General features: G+C 44.7%; 1 protein-coding gene across 18 annotated transcripts in view; it reads left to right on the forward strand.

Moving 5' to 3' along the window:
* The window catches only part of NUMA1 (nuclear mitotic apparatus protein 1), a 65,770-nt gene that overhangs the window by 21,284 nt on the left and 23,019 nt on the right, over positions 1–21,467 (forward strand). For 8 of the 18 annotated variants that reach the window (XM_014841981.3, XM_014841987.3, XM_014841991.3 and 5 more), the window contains exons 1-3: positions 10,279–10,515; positions 15,484–15,557; positions 21,145–21,230. In XM_014841981.3, the coding sequence (XP_014697467.2) occupies positions 15,516–15,557; positions 21,145–21,230 (128 nt within the window). In that variant the 5' untranslated portion in view covers positions 10,279–10,515; positions 15,484–15,515. Of the gene's footprint in view, positions 1–9,377; positions 9,692–9,969; positions 10,033–10,278; positions 10,516–10,780; positions 10,857–12,484; positions 12,594–15,483; positions 15,558–21,144; positions 21,231–21,467 lie in introns of those variants that run through there. The other 10 variants (XM_014841982.3, XM_070490799.1, XM_014841983.3 and 7 more) reach the window with 6 other exon arrangements.

Genomic DNA, 21,467 nt, shown 5'->3' on the forward strand with positions numbered 1-21,467 from the left:
TTTTGGTTGCATTGGTGTGGTCACTGGCTTTCTATTAAATTTTCTCTAAATGGAAATAATATAAAAGACCTAAAAGACCCCAGAGATCTGGAATTTATCCCAAAGTCTCCCACTTCTTCTCTTAATGCTGGTATCCCCTAGAGCTTTGCAAAGCAGAGGCTTTGGCAAAAGATTGACAAATTTCAATAGCAAATGAATACACCGCTCTTTACAGGCCGTGTTAGCAAGCATGATCCTACCATAGACCCTCTTCTGATTATAGTCACACTGTTCCAAATGTGACCCAAATCTACATCTCTAGCCCTGAATCATATTTTACACCAGTTACTGGATTTTCCTAATTGTATATCTGGTGGACACCTCACGTCTAAAACCAAACTCTCAAACTGCCTGCCAGTATAGCATGATGGTTTAGATTATGGACTTTGGAGACAAAGACAGATGTAGATTTGAATCTTAATTCTACTACTTATTAGCCTCATGATCTTGGACAGGTTGTTCAACATCTTGAAACCTTCTATAAAAGAGGATATTAATAGTACTTGCTTGATAGGATTGATACTAGTGCTCAGTGAGCGAAGTTATTATTACTTTTGCATTCTTTTGTTAGTTTTTGGCACAGATGTCCATCCACCCATTCACTCAAGCTAGGAAATTTAGAGGTGCTTCTAAAATTTTCCTTTTCTCATTCTTCACTTATAATTGATTATCAGGGTCTATCGTAAGTAATTCTCACAGCTATTGCTTCCTCTTTTTTTTATCACTGCCTTACTTCAAACATACATCACTACTTGCTTGGAAAAAACAATAGTTTTGCACTGCATTCTACAAAGCTTAATAAAACTACAGAACTGACTCAAAAACCAGGTGGAAGCAGAGAGGACAGGGCTCCAAACATCCTTTACTTTAAACCATCTACTTTTATCTGTATCCTGAGTTCTATTATAGAGATTGCATCTGAAGAGGGTTCACTTTTAAAATATAATTTGAAACCTTTCATTCATTCAAGAAATACTTGTCAGGTACTTTCTATGTGCCAGCATTGTACTAAGTTCTGAGAATTCAGTGGTGAGCCCACAATCTGCAATTTCATGGAATGTCTGGTAGTAGGAGAAAGAAATTAATGAAATACAAAAAGGTGTAGTAGAAACTATGAGCGCTGTGAAGGAAAGGAATATGGCTTTGTATAGTAGGAACTTGACCTAAGGTGGTTAGGGAGAGTTTTCATGAGGAAGTAACATTTGAGCTGACAAATGAAGGATAAGTTAGAATTAACTAGGTGAAGAGGTAGGAAAAGAAAGCTTCTTGGGGCTGGCCCCGTGGTGCAGCGGTTAAGTGCACAGGTTCCACTTCGGCGGCCCAGGGTTCGCTGGTTCGGATCCCAGGTGCGGACACGGCATCACTTGGCAAGCCATGCTGTGGTAGGCGTCCCACATATAAAGTAGAGGAAGATGGGCATGGATGTTAGCTCAGGGCCAGTCTTCCTCAGCAAAAAGAGGAGGATTGGCAGCAGATGTTAGCTCAGGGCTAATCTTCCACAAAAAAAAACTTCTGGTGGAAGGAAGAGCATGGACCACACTAGACCCTATGAGGATGTAACTTTCTATTAATGAACTTTCAGCCTTTAATAGCATCTAGTGTTTCTCTCTGTACCAGATATTGCGCTAAGCACTTTACATGTACTATCTAGTATATGTGTAATTCCTTATTTCGACCGTCTGAGAGAGTACTATTATTATTCCCATTTTACAGATGGGGAAACTGGGAATACAGAGAGGTTAAGTAAGCTGTTCAAGGTTGCAAGTAAGCTATAGAGCCACGGTTTTAATTAGGCAGTCTAACTCCAGACCCTATGCCCTTAGCCATTATGCTATACTGCCTTCCTCTTGTTTCTTACCATTCCAGCATGTACTTCATGCAGACTGGAATATAGATCTTATCTGTGTTACTCCTCTTTACTCCATCCCTTTAGAAACCTGATTGTTGCCCATTACCTACAGGATGTAATGTGAATTCCTTAGTATGATGTAAGTGCCTCACAATTTAGTACTTCTTATCCTCCTCATCTGGTACATCTTCCTAAAACTGCATGCCATTGCTGAAATGTAATAAACTCTGTCTTTGCACATGCTGTTCTCTTTGCCTAGAATGCTCTTTTTACTTCTTTTTTGATGAAACCCTATTCATCCTACTCATCCTTTAAGCACTCAGCTTAAATGTTCCTTCCTTGGTGAAGCTTTCCTCCTCATCCCATCCTGAGTTAATCAGTCCCTCACAGCTCCTCTAAAACAGTAACTTATCCTGGGTTCCCACCCTGAAGTCTTTTCACCAAAGCAAGAATCTTAGAGGTCTTTTCTTCTCCCCACCTTTCCCACACCCCCGTATCCTAAGAGCCCTGTGTCTACCCCTGCAGTGCTTTTCAAATATACCTTTCTTGGTAGTTCCTGTTGCCCCTGCCCTGGCAGCAGCAGTTTTATGTCTGCCACTACAACTGCCAGCTAACTGTGGATTCTGCCTCTGGACTCAATGTTGTGCCAGATTCATCTTTCCAAAAAGCACACACAGGTATGCCATTCTCCTGCTCAGGACACTTCAGTGCCTCCCACTGCTCTTTAGTAAGTCGCTACTGGTCTCCAGTAGACTTTCCAATGTTCTCTCACCTTCCTTTCAGCACTACCCAAGTCCCTGTTCTTTGGCCTTGTTTTAAGGTGAGTTATAGGTATATTTCTTTCTCCACAGGATTATAAGCCTATCTGATTCATCTTTGAGTCCCCAGCACAGTATCTACAGGTGTTTATTTCATGTTTATAGTTGTACGTCCCTGATTAAATTTCATTAATTCCAATTAAAGAGTAACATATCTTATGTATTTTGGAGAAATTGTATTGCAAGTAGTTTTAAAAAAAGGTTTTGTCCTAAAGGGAGGAAATTTCAGTTTTTAGGAAAATTGCTTGTGAGGAACTTCGTACCTTCGTACTTCTCAGCAATGCCAGATACATGAGATATTTTATCTAATGCTGTTCAGGTTTCTTAACATCTTTAAAAATGGAGAAAAAGACACCTGCCCTGCCCATTTCATAAGCTGTAGCAGAAACAGTTTGAACAAGGAGTGCATAAGTGCTTTGTACACCTGAAGAACTATACTGATGAGAAAGGTACAGGATGTAGCTGAAGTGTGTTGGAGAGAGCACTGGATTTAGAAGACTTGAGGTCTGGCGTGGCAACCTTGATGGTTGACCTTGATGCAGGCATTCTTTCTAAGCCTTAGTTTCCTAGTCTATAAAATTGAAATAAACATGCTTTCTTCTTAGGGTTCTTTAGGGAGGATTAATTGAGATGTGAAACATAGCCTTCCTTAAATTCTTGAAGTCTGTTTAAATGTAAGGGTTTTTTTTTTGTTTTGTTTTGCTTTGTTTATCATGGCCATGTTAGACACCATTCTCATTTATTTTACTTATTAGTAACATTGAAAAATTTGGTTCTTGAGTCAATCTAGCATCCTATTTAGAAACCCAACCCCTCTTAATATTTGTGTTTGTTCATTTCTATCAGTGGTTAAAGGCATCCTGGTGTGGTAGAAGGAGAAGTGGATTTGGAACCAGAAAGAGGGGTCTCAGTGTTGTGTAGGAGGTGGAAACATGGAAGATAAAGCAGAGAGAGAGAAAACGGAGGGGAGAAGAGAGAGATGTCATCTGAGTTTTATAGATACTTAAAGCCTATTTGAAACAAACCAGATCCTAGGCAGAGTTCTCCAAGCTTATGTTCTGAATTCACAAGTTGTCTCCAATTGGCAGACCTTGCTCAGGCATACAAGTAAGTTGTAAAATTTCTGTCTCAGGCAGGAGATAGCAAATCTTCAGCAAAGTTGTCACATGTATTCCAGCATGGATGTAGGGTAGGACTGGATGACCATTAGGATCATCTCTTTCAACCATGAGATTCTGTGATTTGTTGACCAGGTATAGAAAGCTGCTTTTCCTTAGGCTGTTTAGACCAATGTAATTATAAATTGTACTTTCTCTGTGGCTTTTATTTATGAAACCTTGTAAATGCCCTGAGTATAACTCCAATCACCTTTCTTCGTAGCCCATGCAAGGTGGTACTGCCAGTTTCCAAGGACCTCCTCTGTTCATCAGGATTAGTGAAGCACCCACATGTGTCTCGCTTTGGGGATGGGACCCTGTAGGGTAACAAACAAAGTGCCTGTTTCTGGGGGTATTGCTATTTTTGTTTTTTGGAAAGGAAGCCCTAAACTGGGCCAGATTCTGAGGAAATTAGTTTTGTTGCAAGATTTTTGTTGTCATTGTTGTTGTTGAGAATACTATCCTGGGGAAAGAATCATGGGGAATTTTTGGACGTACCTTAGATATGATCTAACCCAATCCTCTTTTACTGAGACCCAAGCTAGGGCAAGTGACTTGCCTAAGCCGCAAATTTAGTAAGTGACTTATCCAGAACTTACCTCCAGGGGCTTCCAACACCAAATCTAGTGTTTTCTGCCATTAGTGAGTCTATTTCCAGGATTTGTAAATCTTTACTTAAGACTGTTCTCCCCAGGCCAGCCCGTGGCTGAGTGGTTAAGTTTGTGCACTCCGCTTCTGCGGCCCAGGGTTTTGCTGGTTTGGATCCTGGGAGTGGACATGGCACCGCTTGTCAGGCCACGCTGAGGCGGCGTCCCACATGCCACAACTAGAAGGACCCATAACTAAGAATATACAACTAAGTATTGGGAGGACTTGGGGAGAAAAAGCAGAAAAAGAAAAAAAAGATTGGCAACAGTTGTTAGCTCAGGTGCCAATCTTTAAAAAAAAAAAGACTGTTCTACCTTCAGTCTCTTTTACCGTATTCATCATCAGTTCAGTGTTTGTGAGCAAATATTGTGCTACATATGTTACCTATAGGGACAGGGCCATTAATTCCTCTGTGACAATGAAACAGGGTGAACAGGTTCTTAGGTGTTTTGTAGAAAGACCTTCTTGAGGGAGAACTGAATAGAGCCTCTTGGATGTCATAATGAATCCTCTCTGGGTTTTGATTTGCCCTCTGCTTTTCTCTCCCAGGAAGCTGCAGGCTTACCAACACTGCCTCATTACTCAGCCACTACCCTCTGGAGAGGGAGAATGAGGCCTGGTAAATAAGCTTGAGGTCAAGGTTCTGAAACAGCAGCCCTTCCCTCCAGCAATGATGTTTCCTCCAGCCTTCTTTATCTATGGCCGCTCACCTTTGAGATGGGTCCAGCATCCCTTCTAGTAGAAGACTCTTCTGTGCTTTTGCTTCAGAGGAGTTTTTGTCCTTCAATGTTTGTAAAGCTCGTGCATCTTCCGAAAAAAATCTTTAGTGGATACTTTTGAAATTCGAACTGTTTGATTGTTTTGATTAAAAAGTTGATTTTTATGAGGAGGTAGAAGTACAAGACTTCTTTGAGCCACCAAGAATGTGCTAGCTTTTAAACATTCATTCAATGATTGTTTAAGAGCAGTAGAGAATAATGTAGAGACCAGATAGGCAACTCACTACTTATGTGACGGAGTGACTGAATTTCTGAGCCTCAGATTTCCTCATTTTTATAATAGAAATAAAATCTACCGTATGGATTGTCCTGAGGATTAGATGAGATGACCATGTAAGAGGATGGGCTCTGGGCACAGACCCAACTGGGCTCAAATTTTGGCTCCAACACTTACTACCATGTGACCTTAGGCACTTAATCTTTCTAGTTTTCAGTTTCCTTTTCTGTAAAATAGGGATAATCATAGTATTTGGGTTATTGTGTCATTGGGTTATTGTGAGGATTAAAGAAAATAAAGCATGGAAGTGTTTAGCATAGTGCCTGGTGCATACTGAGTGCTCATTAAATGTTAGCTATTAATTACAGCAGTAACATCAACAAGAAGAATGAGGGGCTGGTTGGTGGTGCAGTGGTTAAGTGTGTACGTTTGGCCCAGGGTTCGCTGGTTCAGATCCCGGGTGCGGACATGGCACTGCTTGGCAAGCCATGTTGTGGTAGGCATCCCACATATAAAGTAGGGGAAGATGGGCACGGATGTTAGCTCAGGGCCACTGTTCCTCAGCAAAAAGAAGAGGATTGGCAGCAGATGTTAGCTCAGGGCTAATCTTCCTCAGAAAAAAAAAACAAACCAAGAATGGTAGTCTTTGGGTATTTATTATGCTAGGACAGACATCACATGGCAGAGGAAAGACAAGAAGGTATTGCACCGGGCAGTGTATACAGTAAGAGCATTTTTCCTGCCGACTTTCTTCATGAGAGAGCCTAGGGACTGAGAGAGAGGCTCTAACTGGGCCCTAGCCTACAGATTTCTACAGCGAAAGCTTCTCTTCCAGGCTAGCAGCCTGAGGTAGGAGTTTCAGGGGGACTTCAGAGGACAGTGAGAAGACCAGTCTGGCAGGGTAGAGGGTTTGGGTAAGGACATAAATGACTCTAGAAGGTAAAACTGGGGCCAGGTTATAGAGGGCCTTGAATGCCAGGTGAATTATTTGTATTAGAACCATCCCATTCCTGGGTTTTCTCAGGGGAATTACTCTCTCCCAGTCTTTTGTTTAAAGTTTTAAAAATGATAATATACATTAAAAACTGTTACGTTTACATTTTAAACAAGAATAATAAAACAAACACCCATGCATCTACCACCAAGCTCAGGGACGTAACATTACCAGGCCCTTTGAAACACCCTGTGCGCTCTGTACCCCTCACCAACCCCCTCCAACCTCTATCTGAACTCTATCCTGAATTTTGAGTTAGTCATTTGTCATATTCTTTCCTTCCTCCATCTCTCTTGTAAAAATGGTTTTACCACTCCCATCCCAGTCTTTTGGAGACAATGAGCAGGGATTGTGGAATCAAGCAGGAGCCATCTGACCTCCCTGCTGCCTGGCTAGGCTGGGAGGAGGGGTGGGGAAGTTCTGCCACAGGAGGGGCGTGGCAGCCTTGTGGCGAGGGAGGGAGAGGCTGGGGAAACTCGCCCAGCTCCTTGGGCTGTCCTGAAGAGCAGTCCCAGAAGCTTTGCAACTTTGGTGAAGAGGTTCCAGAGGAGAGTTCAGCCCCTCTGAGGCTGCACAGCTGGAAGCTGTTGCCTTGAGTTAGAGCCAAGGGAGGGTGGGGGGAAGACCTCTTGTATTCTTTAAGACACAATATCGATTATTTCACGTGCTAGGGAGCTTCAGGGCTGACACAATGCCAGATGTGGCCAGGACGGTGTTAGCAGCCAGGATGATGTTCACTAACAGGCCTGCCTCCTATTTTTATCTCATACGTTTTCTGGAGTGTTGATTGTGTCAGTCATTAAATTATGTTTGCCACTTTGCTTTTCTATAAAAGCTTTGGATTTTGCTTTGCCTTTACTTTCCTGGTGCTGCTTTGAATAAGAACTTCCCTTTATACCAATAGTGATTGCTAACCACCCACTACAAGTGACACTGTGGGAATAAGCTGTAGGGCCTGGGAGAAGAAGTGGGGCGATGGGAGGTCTTTGCAGCAATGGGCCTTTTTCTGACCCCCTCCACAGCACCCCCACGACTCACCACAGTCCTTCTCTGGTGGCCAGAAGGTTAAATTTGGAAACCTGCCATCCAGATGTAGTTCAGTGGATCAGATACAGGGAGCCCCGGTGTGCTAGGTATATGGAGGATCATAGAGAGAGAGATGGAACGGGTTATGCCCTTGAGGAATTTACATTCTAGATGTGAAGACAAGACTTCCGTGCATATACAATTAATGCAGTACAAGTGCCAAATGCAGAATGTAGAGACGTTTTTCTGATCACCACTGTAATACATGGTTATTAAAAATAAATTCAAACATAAAAAACATATGGTGTAGAAAGTCCCCTACAGTCTAACTCCTCCCCGAAACAACCACTGTTATCTGTTAAGAAATAGTTGAGTTGAAATTTGAGTTAGACCTTAAAGTAAAATCCAGAGAGGCAGACTGATGGAAGGAAAGCAAGCACCCTGAGGATCCTTTCTCCTGCTCCAGGGAGGGGCAACCCCACTAGCTTCCCCAACAAATGGTAAGCCAACTTTTGCTTGGACACCTTAGTGACAAGGGGCCAAAACACCCAAATAGGAGTTAACCTTTGTTAAGTACCACCTTGTGCCTTATGTGTCAGCCAATGTGTTGGACACCTTAGAGGTGTTAATTGAATTAATCCTCATCACAGCCTTATAAAATAGATATCTTTATCCTTGTTTAATAGGGATACTGAGGCTCAGAGGTTACTTGCCAGGGTCACCTGGCATCAAGAGGTATAGAGTTCTGCCATTGTGATCTCAGCTGTGTGATCTCAGGCAAATTATTTCATCTCCGTGGCCGAGTTTCCTCCTCTCTAAAGTTGAGTGATAATAGTATCTGCTCCACTAAGGGGGTTTTTCAGATTCATGTGTTAATACACATGAGGCGTGTAGAACAGTGCCTGGCACATAGTCTGCACTCAGTAAGCATTAGCTGCTATTTATTATACTTCGTTTTCTCTCTTGTTCTAACATGTTCTGTATCATCTCCTCACTTCATTTAATTCTACATACGGCTTTTCTGTCCTCCCAGCCATCCCTCACACTTTCCTGTCCTTTATAGTTTCTTCCTCTCCTTCTAGTCATTCCCTTCTCTTCATCCTGTCTCCACAGTCTGTCTCATTCTCCTTTCCATTCTCTCTTGCCCTACCCTCCTTCATGTCCTTATTACCTGTCTCTGACCCGCCTCCCTGCTGGTAGTCTCATTCATTTTTATTCCAGAATAATTTCTTAAAGTACAGTTCTCGTCGTGCCACGTCTCTATGTTAAAAACAAACAACAAAATAAACATTCAAATCTTTATTTAATTTCTTGGTTTGAAGTTCAAGATTCTCCAACTCTGACCCCAACTCACCCTTCAAGTCTGGTCTCCCAGTACTTTTGTACCCCCTCTCTGCTTTCCCTTCTTCCCCACTCCTCTCTCCATTTCCATCTGGGGAAATTCTACCTGTGTGTTTTAAGATCCAAATTAAAATATCACTTCATTTTCTTAGTCCTTCCCTACTCAGCTAGCTAGAAATTTTATCTTTTTTTGTGGGAGTTAGCACATACTGTCTTGAAATAGAATTTTCGACTCACATTTCTTATCTCCTGTGGAATTATAACCTTACCTCAGTGTAGCTGCTGGATTTAATTCATCTTTGGAGACTCCCTACAATGTCCTATAGCAGTGCCTTGCACACATGAGGTGCTTAATAAATGTTTGTGGTGTAAATAAGATGAAGGAGTTCCTGATAACTGGTGGGTTTCTCTCCTAGTCTTGGCGAAGGTCACTGTTCAGTGGGTGGAAACGCTTGTGGTTTTGTTTTCGAAGAGTCAGACATCTTTTCTTTTCGGCCAGGTAGGAGAGCAGAGCCTGTATGCTCTGCCGGTGGATCCCAGTGCCTGTGTCTGTTAAGGGGCTCCAGCCAGTGCCTGCCATGCTAGGTCCTTTGCCTTGGCCCCTCGGCCCCTCCCCAAAAAAGCCCAGCGGAACAGGGGATTAGGTTCTGGCAGCACAGCTGGGATTTTGGCGGCCATTCCACAGTCGACAATAGCACGCAGCCACCCGGACAGGACAGCGCAGGCCTGTGCGCCAGGGCCGCAGTCTGCCTGGGCTTCTTGTTTGGGTGGCCGAGGGGGAGGAGCGGGCACAGCGCGGCATCCTGGCCTTGCCACGCACAAGGTACGGGCTGGAGAGATCCCCTCAGGGAGCGGGCTTGGGGGGCGGCCATGTCCCAGGGCAGACGGCGCCCGCGGAAGGAGGCAGGCGCTTTGTGAGCAGCGTGTGTGCGCTTAAAGACACGGCCGCCCTGGAGCGGCAGGAAGCTGCCCCCGTTTCAAAGGGCCTGCGTCCTGCCCTCCAAGGCGTCTGTTCCCGGGTCTTCCTCCTTGCCCTGCTCCTGCCAGGCGGGGGCTGACCTAATCAGGGCAGCCCGTGGCCTACCCCTCCGTTGCTGCCCCGATTTGGACAGGCTGTCACTGCTGTCTTAAGAGAGAGAAGGGGGAGTGTCCGGGTGATATCAGGTTTGTCGGGCAGGCCACTGTGAGATGTGTTTTGTGTGTTTATGCCACGGTTTGCCTTGGCTCTTGCCACTGTTGCAGTTCAGTATTTTTGTCTGCCGGCTCAGCCCCCACCACCCCGCCATGCGTCCTAGTCTCTTGTTTGTCGGCCAAGCCCTCGCAGCCCCTCCTCTCCAGAGCGCCCCTCCCTCCTTGCCCCCGACTGCCACCCCTCCCCCCTTGCTGAGAGTTCCCTGCTTCGCCGCCGTCGCTCCCGGCTCGCGGAAGCTTGCTGTGCCTTTAAAGAAAGCAGACTCCTGGCTGTGACGCACTTCTGGCTGTCAGCCAGGAAGATCGCTCCTGCCAGGCTGACTGAGAAGAAAACCAACAACTTTTCTTTTGTGTGTGGGGTTACTTTCCACTAGCCCCCCCTTCCTCCTCTCCTTTCAAGATTTAAATGCTAATGGCGGATTAAAACCTGTAGATACGTTTGGCTTTAGGAGTCTGGTAAGGCCCCCCTGCACTGAGACTTTTGTCCCTCACTCTTTCTCTGGGTTTTTGTTCAAACATGGACGAGGGGGTGCGGTGGAGTCTCCCGCCTCACCTCCTTTCCTGCGCCATCCTTAAAGGGGAGGGAGTGGAGAGGGGGAGCAAGTAAACACTCAGAAAGAGGCGCTGGGAGCAGAGCTTGCCAACATCCGGGAGTTGGCGCCTTTCAAAGGGTTGCTTTCTTTCCCCCTCGGCTAGATGTCAGCGTGTTTTTGTTCAGAGGGGGAAAGCGTGTGCGCCTGCACGTTGAGCTGTAGAGACAGCTCAGGAGAGCTTCTCCATTCCTGAGTGAGGCCTGGGTGTGTACGCAGTGGTGGGGAGTGAAAAGGGCTCATTTTGCCAGCTGGTAGGGACCAGGGTGTGTGAATATAGCAGCGGGGGCAGGTGCTGATGAACTGCTGGAGCGGGCTCGGGGGCGTGTGTGTGCGCGAGTCTGCGTTCTTGTGCAGTATATGCCTCTAGGCCTCAGGTCTAGTTTATGATTGCAACCGTTTTGCCCATATCCTTCTGATCTGGACCCTGCAGAGCATGGGGGGAAGGGCAGATGTCAGTAAGCTACTTTTGTAGAAACCAGGGAAATCTTGGTTTCCCTTGCAATCCTTCCCTTGTTCCTCCCCAGGGCTCTGGGCCAAATTCTAGGCTACATAGAGGGGGGATGGCCTGTGTGAAAAGGGGGAGGCCTGAATCAAAGAGCTAGTCCTTCAAGGGGGCCCAGGGAATGCATCTCGCCAGCTTGATTGCCCTGACCTCAGAAGTGCAGAGAAACCCTTTGGACTTGGACAAGACAGCCTACTCAGGACTCCCAGGAGCTGAAAAGCATTGGGTTTTTTTTTTTTTCCCCTTCTTGGCTTCTTTTGGAGCTGCTGGTCCTTGGGCCTTTTACCTTCTCCAAGCCAGGGGATGCACCAGCAAGATATTTCCTGTTCTGTTCTTTATGACAAGTTAGCCTATGGCAACATAGCATGGCCCTTGCTGAGCTCCTCTGGGGTAACCTGCCAGGTGAGGTCTGGCTGCCTGCTTGCCTGTGCCTCCTGACCTCTCTCTCCCAGAGTCAGAGGAGAAGAGCCTCAAGATCAGGGTGTTCACTCTTTGGATGTGGGGGGGTCTCTCAGATGGTGGGAGTATCCCTTTTAGAAGGGTGCACAGAGCATGGAATTCTTAGTGGCTACAGGCAGGCAGGCTGTCAGGGTAAGTGGTGACAAATCTTACCATTGAGCGTGGGTGCACAGATGGGACAGCCATTTCCCTTATGAGCCGTGAGCCTGCGGCCTTTGGAACCATAGGGTAAAGAGGGGCAGGACTTGGGGAAAGACCCTTTGAGATGGGAGTTTGTGTGGGCTTTGGGCCCTGAAATTCTGAGAGTGGGGGATAATACCTAAGAGAATGAGGGTTCAGTGGAGGCAAGAGCCCATGAGCTGAGTGATCAGTACAGTTTTGCAGCTCTCTGGGACCAAAGGTCACTTTGGTGTTTTCTTGAGGTAGGGCTGGTGTTCGGGCAGTAAGTGTCTAAGAGACAGTCTCAAAAGTAGCTGGCACCTAGGCTGAGGGTCGGGGTAAGGAGAGCAGTGCTACCACAACTCAGCCTTTGGCCTATCCCTTGGTCAACCCTTAAAACTGAAGCTTTTCCAGAACAGACCCCAGGGCTCCACAACCTGACCCTCTGGTCCTTGCATCTGAGCAGGTGGTTTGCATTAGCTTCAGCCCTGGGAGGAAACCACGGCTTGGTTTTAACTCTTTAAGACCCAGAGAAGGTGCAGACCAGGTGGCGGTGTGTCTCTTGAGTATCACTATCCTTGTCTTGATTTATCTTCTCTGGAACCATGGAGGGGTTACTGTAAATGTGAGACTTGGTCCTGATGTGAGGGAGTTACGTTATGTCAGTTTTGAAAATGTAAAGAGGACACAAGGCCTTTTGTTTATAAGGCAGCTGCTTCTATGTCTTGGTTCCTTCTTGAGCCCGAGGAAAAGAGGGCGTCACATCAGCTCTGTGAAGCCTCTGTCTTGGATTCTTGGGGCACTTCTTTTCAAAGAACCAGGTAGGTAGGAACTCTGAAGGTGCCCTCAGAGGGCCTGCATTCCAGGGGTGGGTTGGTTGGTTTGTTGACTGGGGGTTACAGGGTGAGGAGGGGCAAGGGGTGCCTGATGGAGTTGGAGTGGATCTCAGCAGATCCTTCTGTGAAATGGTTCCAGGCTACAATCGCGGGAATCTGTTTTTCCATCACCATCACCCGTCTTCTGGGTGGGGCCTGCCTCAGATTTCAGGGGGAGGGTGGGGAGGATGGTGCTCTGGCTGGGAGCCCTTGGGTTCCAAGCCAAGGCCTGCTTAAAGCTATAGTCCTAGTGCTGAGGACTAACTGTGCCACTGGCTTCAATCATTCATTACCCGGAGAAGAGTGAATGGCTGGGCTGTCCTAAAGGCTGTCACCCCAGTGTCCTGTCTCTGAGAAAGTGCCTCTTTATGGGCTTTGAGCTGACAGGGTCCTTCTGGAGTTCCTCGTGTTGAGTATTGGATTCCTCCTGTTATTGTGCCTTGGGAGCACAGAAAGCGGCACTGGACTTGATACCAGTTTCCCTCAGCCATGCCACTAGTTTTAGGTAGGCTCCCTGGGAGGACATAAGGGTTGTATGTTTTGCCTCTGAGATGAAGGGAAGAGGTTGGTTAACTTCAGGTCATTTTTAGCAGCACAGCTGTGGAATCTCAGAGGGGACAAGATCTACCTCTAGTTGCAAATAAAATTTCTGACTGAAGTTTTGGGCCTTGTCAAAAGGACAGCACGTCTAGAGGCAGCAGTGGGGATAAGGGGGAGGTGATCTAGGCCTCATTTCCCTGTTCCTGAATAGCCCAGACTTTTTTTTTTCTTTAAAGAAGCCCTAGTAGAACATTTGGCCATTGCTGCCTTCACGACAAGAGCCAAGCGTGGGCCCTCTCACTTGAGGCTGGCCACCCACCACCAAAGCCTTTTTACAGTGCAGTAGTCGAGGCCATCTGCCTTCATCCTTGCCTGGCCCCGGAGGTAGGCAGTCAGTGCCCGTGGACAGGCCATGCTGGGTGAAAATCATCCAAGACAGAGGAACACGTGGGTCTCTTAGCTTCTCTGCCCTCCTGAGAGCTCGCTTCACCCCTTTACTTGCTCTTGCCAAAGCCCAGGTGAATTGGCTCATATCCAAGACTGTCACGTTGGTCTGACAGGTTGAATCATGTTAGGTTTTGCAGGGTCAGGAAGTAATTATACTTAGCATTTAGTTATATTTAGCATTTGATTATTTTCTTCTATTATTTAATGCTTCATGTATGTTTAATTTCACTCCTCGCCCTGCTGTAAGCCCCTCAAAGGCAGGAACCGAGTCTTTGTCTCCCATTTCCCATGTAGCTTCCAGTACAGGATGAACATATGTAAGAACTGAGAAAAGAACCGTTTTGGTTGGTTGATAAGCAGAGTACACTTGCAGAGGAAGGACTCAGAGATGATGGGGAGTGGATTATCAGATTTATGTATCTCTTTCCTCTACCAGACCATGAGCACCTTAGGGACAAGAGTGATGTTTTTCTTATCCCCAACTCTTTGTATACAGAAGGTGCTTTGCAAATGTTGGTTCCATAGAGACCATACCTTGGAAATTCTGATACGTGGGGAGAGTTAGAGGTGATGTGGCGCTTACCACTCTTGTTCCTCCTCCTAGTGTAGTGACACTGAGCACCTGTGACAGCAGGTGGGGGAGTAAGGCTGATTTCTCCCATGAAGGTTTGTGGGAATTGTGGGGACTGCCGGGAAGTGCTGGGGAGTAGTTGCTCACTAGGTTTGTGGTCTCTTGGGCAGGTTGGCAGGCAGATGGCCGATTCCCAATGGGAAGGGAAATTGGGGGTAAGAATACCAGGACAAGTGTCTAATTTTTCGTAAAATGTCCCATGGGATCTCTGCCAGGGTTGACTTTGGTTTCATCCAATTCCCCACATGAACCATGTCTTTGACAATTCTGTTGGGGGGGGGGTGTATAAAAATCCAAAATTTGGAGAGCTTTCTCCAAGGACTTGGTTATTGTTAGTTAGGTAGAATTTGGGTACCTGCAGAAAGAGCCAGAAATCAACCTTTCTGCTTAAGAACAGTGATCATTTATTGAATACCTACTGTGTGCCAGGCACTGGGCTATTTGCTTTGTCTGCTTTATCTTGAAGCATCACAATAACCCAAAGAGGTGTTTGTGGATCCCATTATGCAGATGAGGAAACTGCAACTAAAAGAAGTTATGCTATTTGTTCAAGGTCCCAAGACTATGGTCACATGGTTGCATTCAGATGCAGCTGTGTCTGAAAAACTATATTTATTCCATGTTTTTGTTTTTGTTTTTTTTTTTTTGCTGAGGAAGATTTGCCCTGGGCTAACATCTGTTGCCAATCTTCCTCTTTTTGCTTGAGGAAGAATAGCTCTGAGCTAACATGTATGCCAGTCTTCCTTTGTTTTGTAGGTGGGTCACCACCACAGCATGGCTGTCAACAAGTGGTATCAGTCTGCACTGGGGAACCGAACTGAGGCCGCTGAAGTGGAGTTCAGTGAACTTAACCACTAGGCCACTGGGCTGGCCCCTGTTTATTCCATGTTTTAAGGGCACTATGTCCCAAAGAGCAGGGTTGAAGGCCAGCTTTGAATGTTGTATTTTCTGTGAAACAGAAACATTGTGTATAGAGCTTATGGACACTGAATTAAATGCAAGATTCTTTACTGTCAGCTCTGACATGATAAGTTTTATAGTAATTTTGATGTGTACTCTGAGCTCTCTAAAAATTCCCATGGTGCCTTGGTGGATTAAGTGCCGAGTGAAGAGTGCTTTATTTAAGTGTTCAGAGCCTGTAAATGGAACCATTTTCCCTCTCCTCCTTCATCTTGGGTATCTGGTATAACTAAGTGCTCTTCCTCTCTTGGGTTCCAGGTGCACTGGAGTGACTGTCTGGTATCGCCACGATGACGCTCCATGCCACCCGGGCGGCTGCACTCCTCTCTTGGGTGAGTGATCTTCCTCATTTTTCTGTTAAACTTCTCCAGAAAGCTTGGGAGGGGTGAGAGAGGAGTCTTTGAGGAGCCAGGGCTATGTCAAGTCTTCTCATCTCCAGACTAAGGAAATACAGTTTTCCTTTGCCTTTCCCCTTAGTTTCTGGTGCTGTTGCTGCTGACAGTGATCCATGACTCTACTTCTGTAGCTTGGAGGAGGGTCCTCTGAGGTATATATTCCCTTTCGGTCATGGGAAAGCTAGCTGCAGGAGAGCATGGAAACCCATCTTCATTTGCTCCCTGTGCATTTTTCTCACTTAAAGGATTGATGCTGAACTTCACTGACACGTAAGGACTTTGGTCTTCAAAGGCCTTTAATCATAGGGCAAGGTTCTCCTCGCTTTCTTTACTGTGTTTCTCTCTGTTTCCATTGTCCTCCTGTTGCCTTAATTACTGCACCAAAATCCTTCTGCTAGGTTTTTCATATATTTTCTGCCCAAGACAGTGGCAAATGAAAAGATAATACTGAACAGTGGCAATATAAAGCTACAGAGAAACAGAAGAGGCCATGGAGTGTAGTGATGACAGCTCGGTTTAGAATCATGGCCCATCTGCGTCACACAGGGCAAGTTATGCAGCCTCTTAGCACTTCGTTTTTGAAACGGAAGTAATAATAATAATACCTCACAGGGTCATTATGAGGATAATGAGATAATGTGTGTAAAAAACATTTAGCATACGCACAAAACCATTTAGCACAGTATCTGAATAAATAATAATTCTTGATACTTAAAATATTGCCTGGGCATGCTATTTGCTACAGGATATTTTAGTAGTCACCCTCACTGCTGATCAATTAGGGCCAATTAAAAAGAGCCAACTTTTAAAAAATTATAGAATATTTTAAAGGAAATGATTTTTTAATTTCCAAGTAGGGTAGGTTTAATAAGACTGTCTTTGGGGCCAGCCCTGTGGCCGAGTGGTTAAGTTCGCGCTCTCTGCTTCGGCGGCCCAGGGTTTCGCGGGTTCGGATCCTGGGTACGGACATGGCCCCGCTCATCAGGCCATACTGAGGCGGCGTCCCACATGCCACAACTAGAAGGACTCACAACTAAAAATATACAACTATGTACTGGGGGGCTTTGGGGAGAAAAAGGAAAAATAAAATATTTAAAAAAAAAAAAGACTGTCTTTAATCACTCTCAAATCTTCAGTCAGAAACTATGTATTTAATGTACAAAACATGGATTCTTAGTCTTGAGTTTTTGAAATAAATGCAAATTTTAGTTGCATAATTTAAAATGGGTATTTTTATATTTTACGTATTACATATTTACATTACATTTCATTGTTTTATAGCTATGTTAGAAACATTGTGTCTTCCTTCTCCTCCCCTCATCTTCAAGAAAAGCCTGGTTGGGTTGCAGGGGACCATGAGCCATGTCTCTAGTTGAATGGGTTAACTGAATATTGGGGGATACTTTAGCCACATTATTTCAAGTTGATCAGTTTATTTACTTATTTACATCCTATGGTGACTATTACTGTTATAGAGAAGAACAGACACAAGGCTAGTTTTATTTAACAGATGCTTGTCTACGTTTCTCAAAAATCACAATGACCGTGCATTAAAATATAGTTACATAGGGGGCTGGCCCCGTGATGAGTGTTTGAGTTCTTGTGCTTCACTTCAGCGGCCCCGGGTTTCGCTGGTTCGGATCTTGGGCGCGGACATGGCACCGCTCATCAGGCCATGCTGAGGTGACATCTCACATACCACAGCCAGAAGGACCCACAACTAAAAATTCACAGCTATGTACCGGGGAGGCTTTGGGGAGAAAAAGGAAAACAAAAAATATATATATAGTTACATAGAATGTTTCAGTTTAAGCAAAAGTTGGGCAGCTAGTGTGGATTTTATGACATTATAGCAACATGAAATAATGCCTGTTATGTTAGTGAGAAGAGTAGCATAGAACACACATATGAACATGTGACAGTTACAGCTGTGGTTTTAAAAAAAACAGTGACCTAGGGAAAAAAGGCTGGAATGAAATACATCAAAATGCTAAAAGTGCATATATTAAAATACTGGAATAAATATTTTTGTTTTTTCTTTTTCCAAATTTTCAGTGGTTTATTTCATAATGTAAAAATAATTTTATATTTTATTTTACTTTTAAAATTTTTTTAAAGATTTTATTTTTTCCTTTTTCTCCCCAAAGCCCCCTGGTACATAGTTGTATGTTTTTAGTTGTGGGTCCTTCTAGCTGTGGCATGTGGGATGCCACCCCAGCATGGCCTGATGAGTGGTGCCACATCCCTGCCCAGGATCCGAACTGGCGAAGCCCAGGGCGACCGAAGTGGAGTGCTCAAACTTAACCACTTGGCTACGGGGCCGGCTCCTATATTTTATTTAAAAATATAGCTTGAAATTATTCTGTACCCAGCAATTATAATGAATACATTGTGATAGGGAGTAGGGAACTTTAAGATTCTACAACCTTGAGCAGCCCTGAAAGCCTTACAGGCAGCCCTCAGATCCTGCAGTGACCTCACCCTCTCTCTCATGTTTTATACCCCAACTGGAGATGAAAGAGCTTCTCCGCTTCCTCAACTTTCAAATGATTTCTCATTTGAGAGCAAAATAATGCACAGGAAGAAAATATATTTTTATATCCATGAAAGAAACTGTTGCTGGATTATTACTTAATCAGTATGAGATGAATCTGGATTCCTTAAGTGACTTTAAATCAGCTAATTGATATGATTTTTCAGTCTTATTAGTGAACAAGAACTCATAGCCCTTGAATGTTTTATGTAGATTGCAGGTATTAAAATGAGATAGTTTTTGGATGCTTAAGTCTTGGCAGTCTCTTTGTTTTCAGCAGGTAGAAAGGGATCTTGGCCTGGAATATTCAGAATCTTCCTAGAAAATTTATACTGGCCTTTCCTGACTAAATAGATTAAGCTTTTTCCCCCCAAAAGTTGGTATAAATAGGGGCCAGCCTGGTGGCACAGCAGTTAAGTTTGTTCGTTCCACTTCAGCGGCCCAGGATTCGAAGGTTCAGATCCTGGGCACAGACCTACACACTGCTTATTAAGCCATGCTGTGGCGGCGTCCCTCTTACAAAATAGAGGAAGATTGGCACAGCTGTTAGCTCAGCAAATCTTCCCCAAGCAAAAAGAGGAAGATTGGCAACAGATGTTAGGGCCAGTCTTCCTCAGCAAAAAGAAGAGTGGTGGCAGATGTTGGCTCAGGGCTAATCTTCCTCAAAAAAAAAAAAAGGTTGGTATAAATATATTGTCTTTAAGATTTCTTTTTTTTTTTTTTTTTAAGATTTTATTTTTTCCTTGTTCTCCCCAAAGCCCCCCGGTACATAGTTGTATATTATTCGTTATGGGTCCTTCTAGTTGTGGCATGTGGGACGCTGCCTCAGCGTGGTTTGATGAGCAGTTCCGTGTCCGCGCCCGGGATTCGAACCAACAAAACACTGGGCCGCCTGCAGCAGAGCGCGTGAACTTAACCACTCGGCCACGGGGCCAGCCCGTCTTTAAGATTTCAATGAGAGGTCATATTTTCCTTTTTTTATTTTTAACCTATTTTAATTTAGATTCATCTGGAAGTTGTTTTTAATGTAAACCGTATTTAACTGAAATACATACTATCATTTCTGTAGCTGGATCATTGATTTTTTTTTTTTAATCCTCTTGATTCTCCAGTGCATGCAGCTAGTTTAGTTGCCAAGAAGTAGAATTCTTGCTGGATGGGGCCAGCCTAGTGGTATAGCAGTTAAGTGCTCACTTTCCGCTTTCTCGGCGGCCCAGGGTCTGCCGGTTTGGATCCTGGGTGCAGACATGGCACTGCTTGGCAAGCCATGCTGTGGCAGGCGTCCCACATATAAAGTGGAGGAAGATGGGCACGGATGTTAGCTCAGGGCCAGTCTTCCTCAGCAAAAAGAAGAGGATTGGCAGTAGTTAGCTCAGGGCTAATCTTCCTCAAAAAAAAAAAAATAGTTGTCTTACTGGATCTACCTCATTCTTTTTATTTTATTAACCATAATAGTGCTTTGCATTTAGTACTTTTATTTTGTAACGTGTTTTTCTATCCATAATCCCATTTAAACCCACACTGGTCCTTTAAGGTAGATGAGGTAGGGATTCCATCCTTGGCAAGTGACAAAATAGGCACAGAGAGAAATAAAGTTGATAACAAAGGTTTCTGGCAAGTTAGTGGAGGAGTTAAACCTAAAATCCTTGTCTGGGGGCTCCCAGCCCAGTGCCTCTTAAGGGACACATTTATAAACAATAGAATCTACTCATTTGCACATGACCATTATGCTGAAATTTTTAAAAAGACCTTGTTAAACCGGCTAAGTCTTCTTCCTCCCTCAGTCTTGCACATGTGGTTGACTTAGGAAACCCTTCCTTCCTATGGTAAATACAAAGGTAAACTTCAGCTGAGGCTGCTTCTGACTTGGTGCCTGTGGAATTCGCAGGGTTTTCCTGTAGAGGTCGATCATATATGCTTGTTGAATAACCTGTATACCCGATTCATTTGCATGTGATTGCTGGCAAATTTTCTAGTGGTAAAGACTGTTAGATGGATACCTGGCTGAAGGCAAAGAAAGCTAACAGGAAGTTTTTCTTCAGGATTCCCAGTTCTTCTTTTCCTTCCTCCCTTTTTCTTTAATTATCTTGCTTCCCCATCAGTTCTCCCTCCTCCCTCAGCCAAAGTTTTATGTCTGTAAAGAATTTAAAAAGCATGAATAATAAGATTTTATATCTGTGTGGGAGTATATAAACTATATGTAATATTTAATATGTCTTGAATAGATATTTCAAAGTTCAAGAGATACAAAGGGCTGTAATGTAAAAATCTGAGCTCCAAAGGGTTATAATGTAAACATTCAGGAGATACAAAAGGCTATAGGGCCTGCCCGGTGGCACAGCAGTTAAGTTCACACATTCCGCTTCTCGGTGGCCTGGGGTTCACCGGTTCAGATCCCACGTGTGGACATTGCACCGCTTGGCAAAAGCCATGCTGTGGAGGGGTCCCATGTATAAAATGGAGGAAGATGGGCATGGGATGTTAGCTCAGGGCCAGTCTTCCACAGCAAAAAGAGGAAGATTGGCAGTAGTTAGCTCAGGGCTAATCTTCCTCAAAAAAAAAAAAAAAAAGGCTGTAATACGAAGTCTTTGTTTTTCCCATCCCTGACTCCCAGCTGTCAAGTTCTTCTCTAGAGACAGCAGTGGTACCAGTTTCTTGTGTATCCTTCCTGAATCATTTTATGCCTAATTATATTTAAAGTATACCCCTAGTGCTGGAACATCCTAGGAGAACTTAAGCTCCTACTTAGTTGAAGCCAGAGGAAGGACTCTGATGGCAACATTCAGGTGGCTGTTAGTGGATGAGTGGGTGCAGCAGCATTTCTTTGCTGAAGTTAAAAATCCTAGAATCATCTGTTCCTTCATTCCTGTAGCCTACAACTATAGGCACTAAGAGTGAGCAGAGAATTGTCAACATCTGGGGAAAGGAGCAAACCACAGTGCTTCTGGCACTTAATGACAGTTTCACCAGGCTCTTCCCTCTGTCTCACAGGTGAACAGTCTGCGGGTGGCTGACCCCGTGGATGCTGTGCCGCAGCTGCAGGACTGCAGCATCTTCATCAAGATCGTTGACAGCATGTGAGTCTGCATCACATCCCTTTCCAGCCTTTCAAGCGAAGCTGCCTGCTGGGATGGGAACTGCATTTCCTCCCTTTCTGTGGTGACCACTGTGACCAGAATGCATGGGAGGATTGGGATGTCATAAGCCAGTGTGGGGCCCAGAGGCAAAAACACATTGACCTCATCCTGCAGTCACTGTCTCTCTCTATGGGAGCATTTCTCAAACATTTAACCCAAGAATTATTTTTTTTTAAT

This window comes from Equus asinus, chromosome 20 (genome assembly GCF_041296235.1).
Source record: "Equus asinus isolate D_3611 breed Donkey chromosome 20, EquAss-T2T_v2, whole genome shotgun sequence".
Taxonomy (NCBI): Eukaryota; Metazoa; Chordata; class Mammalia; order Perissodactyla; family Equidae; genus Equus; species Equus asinus.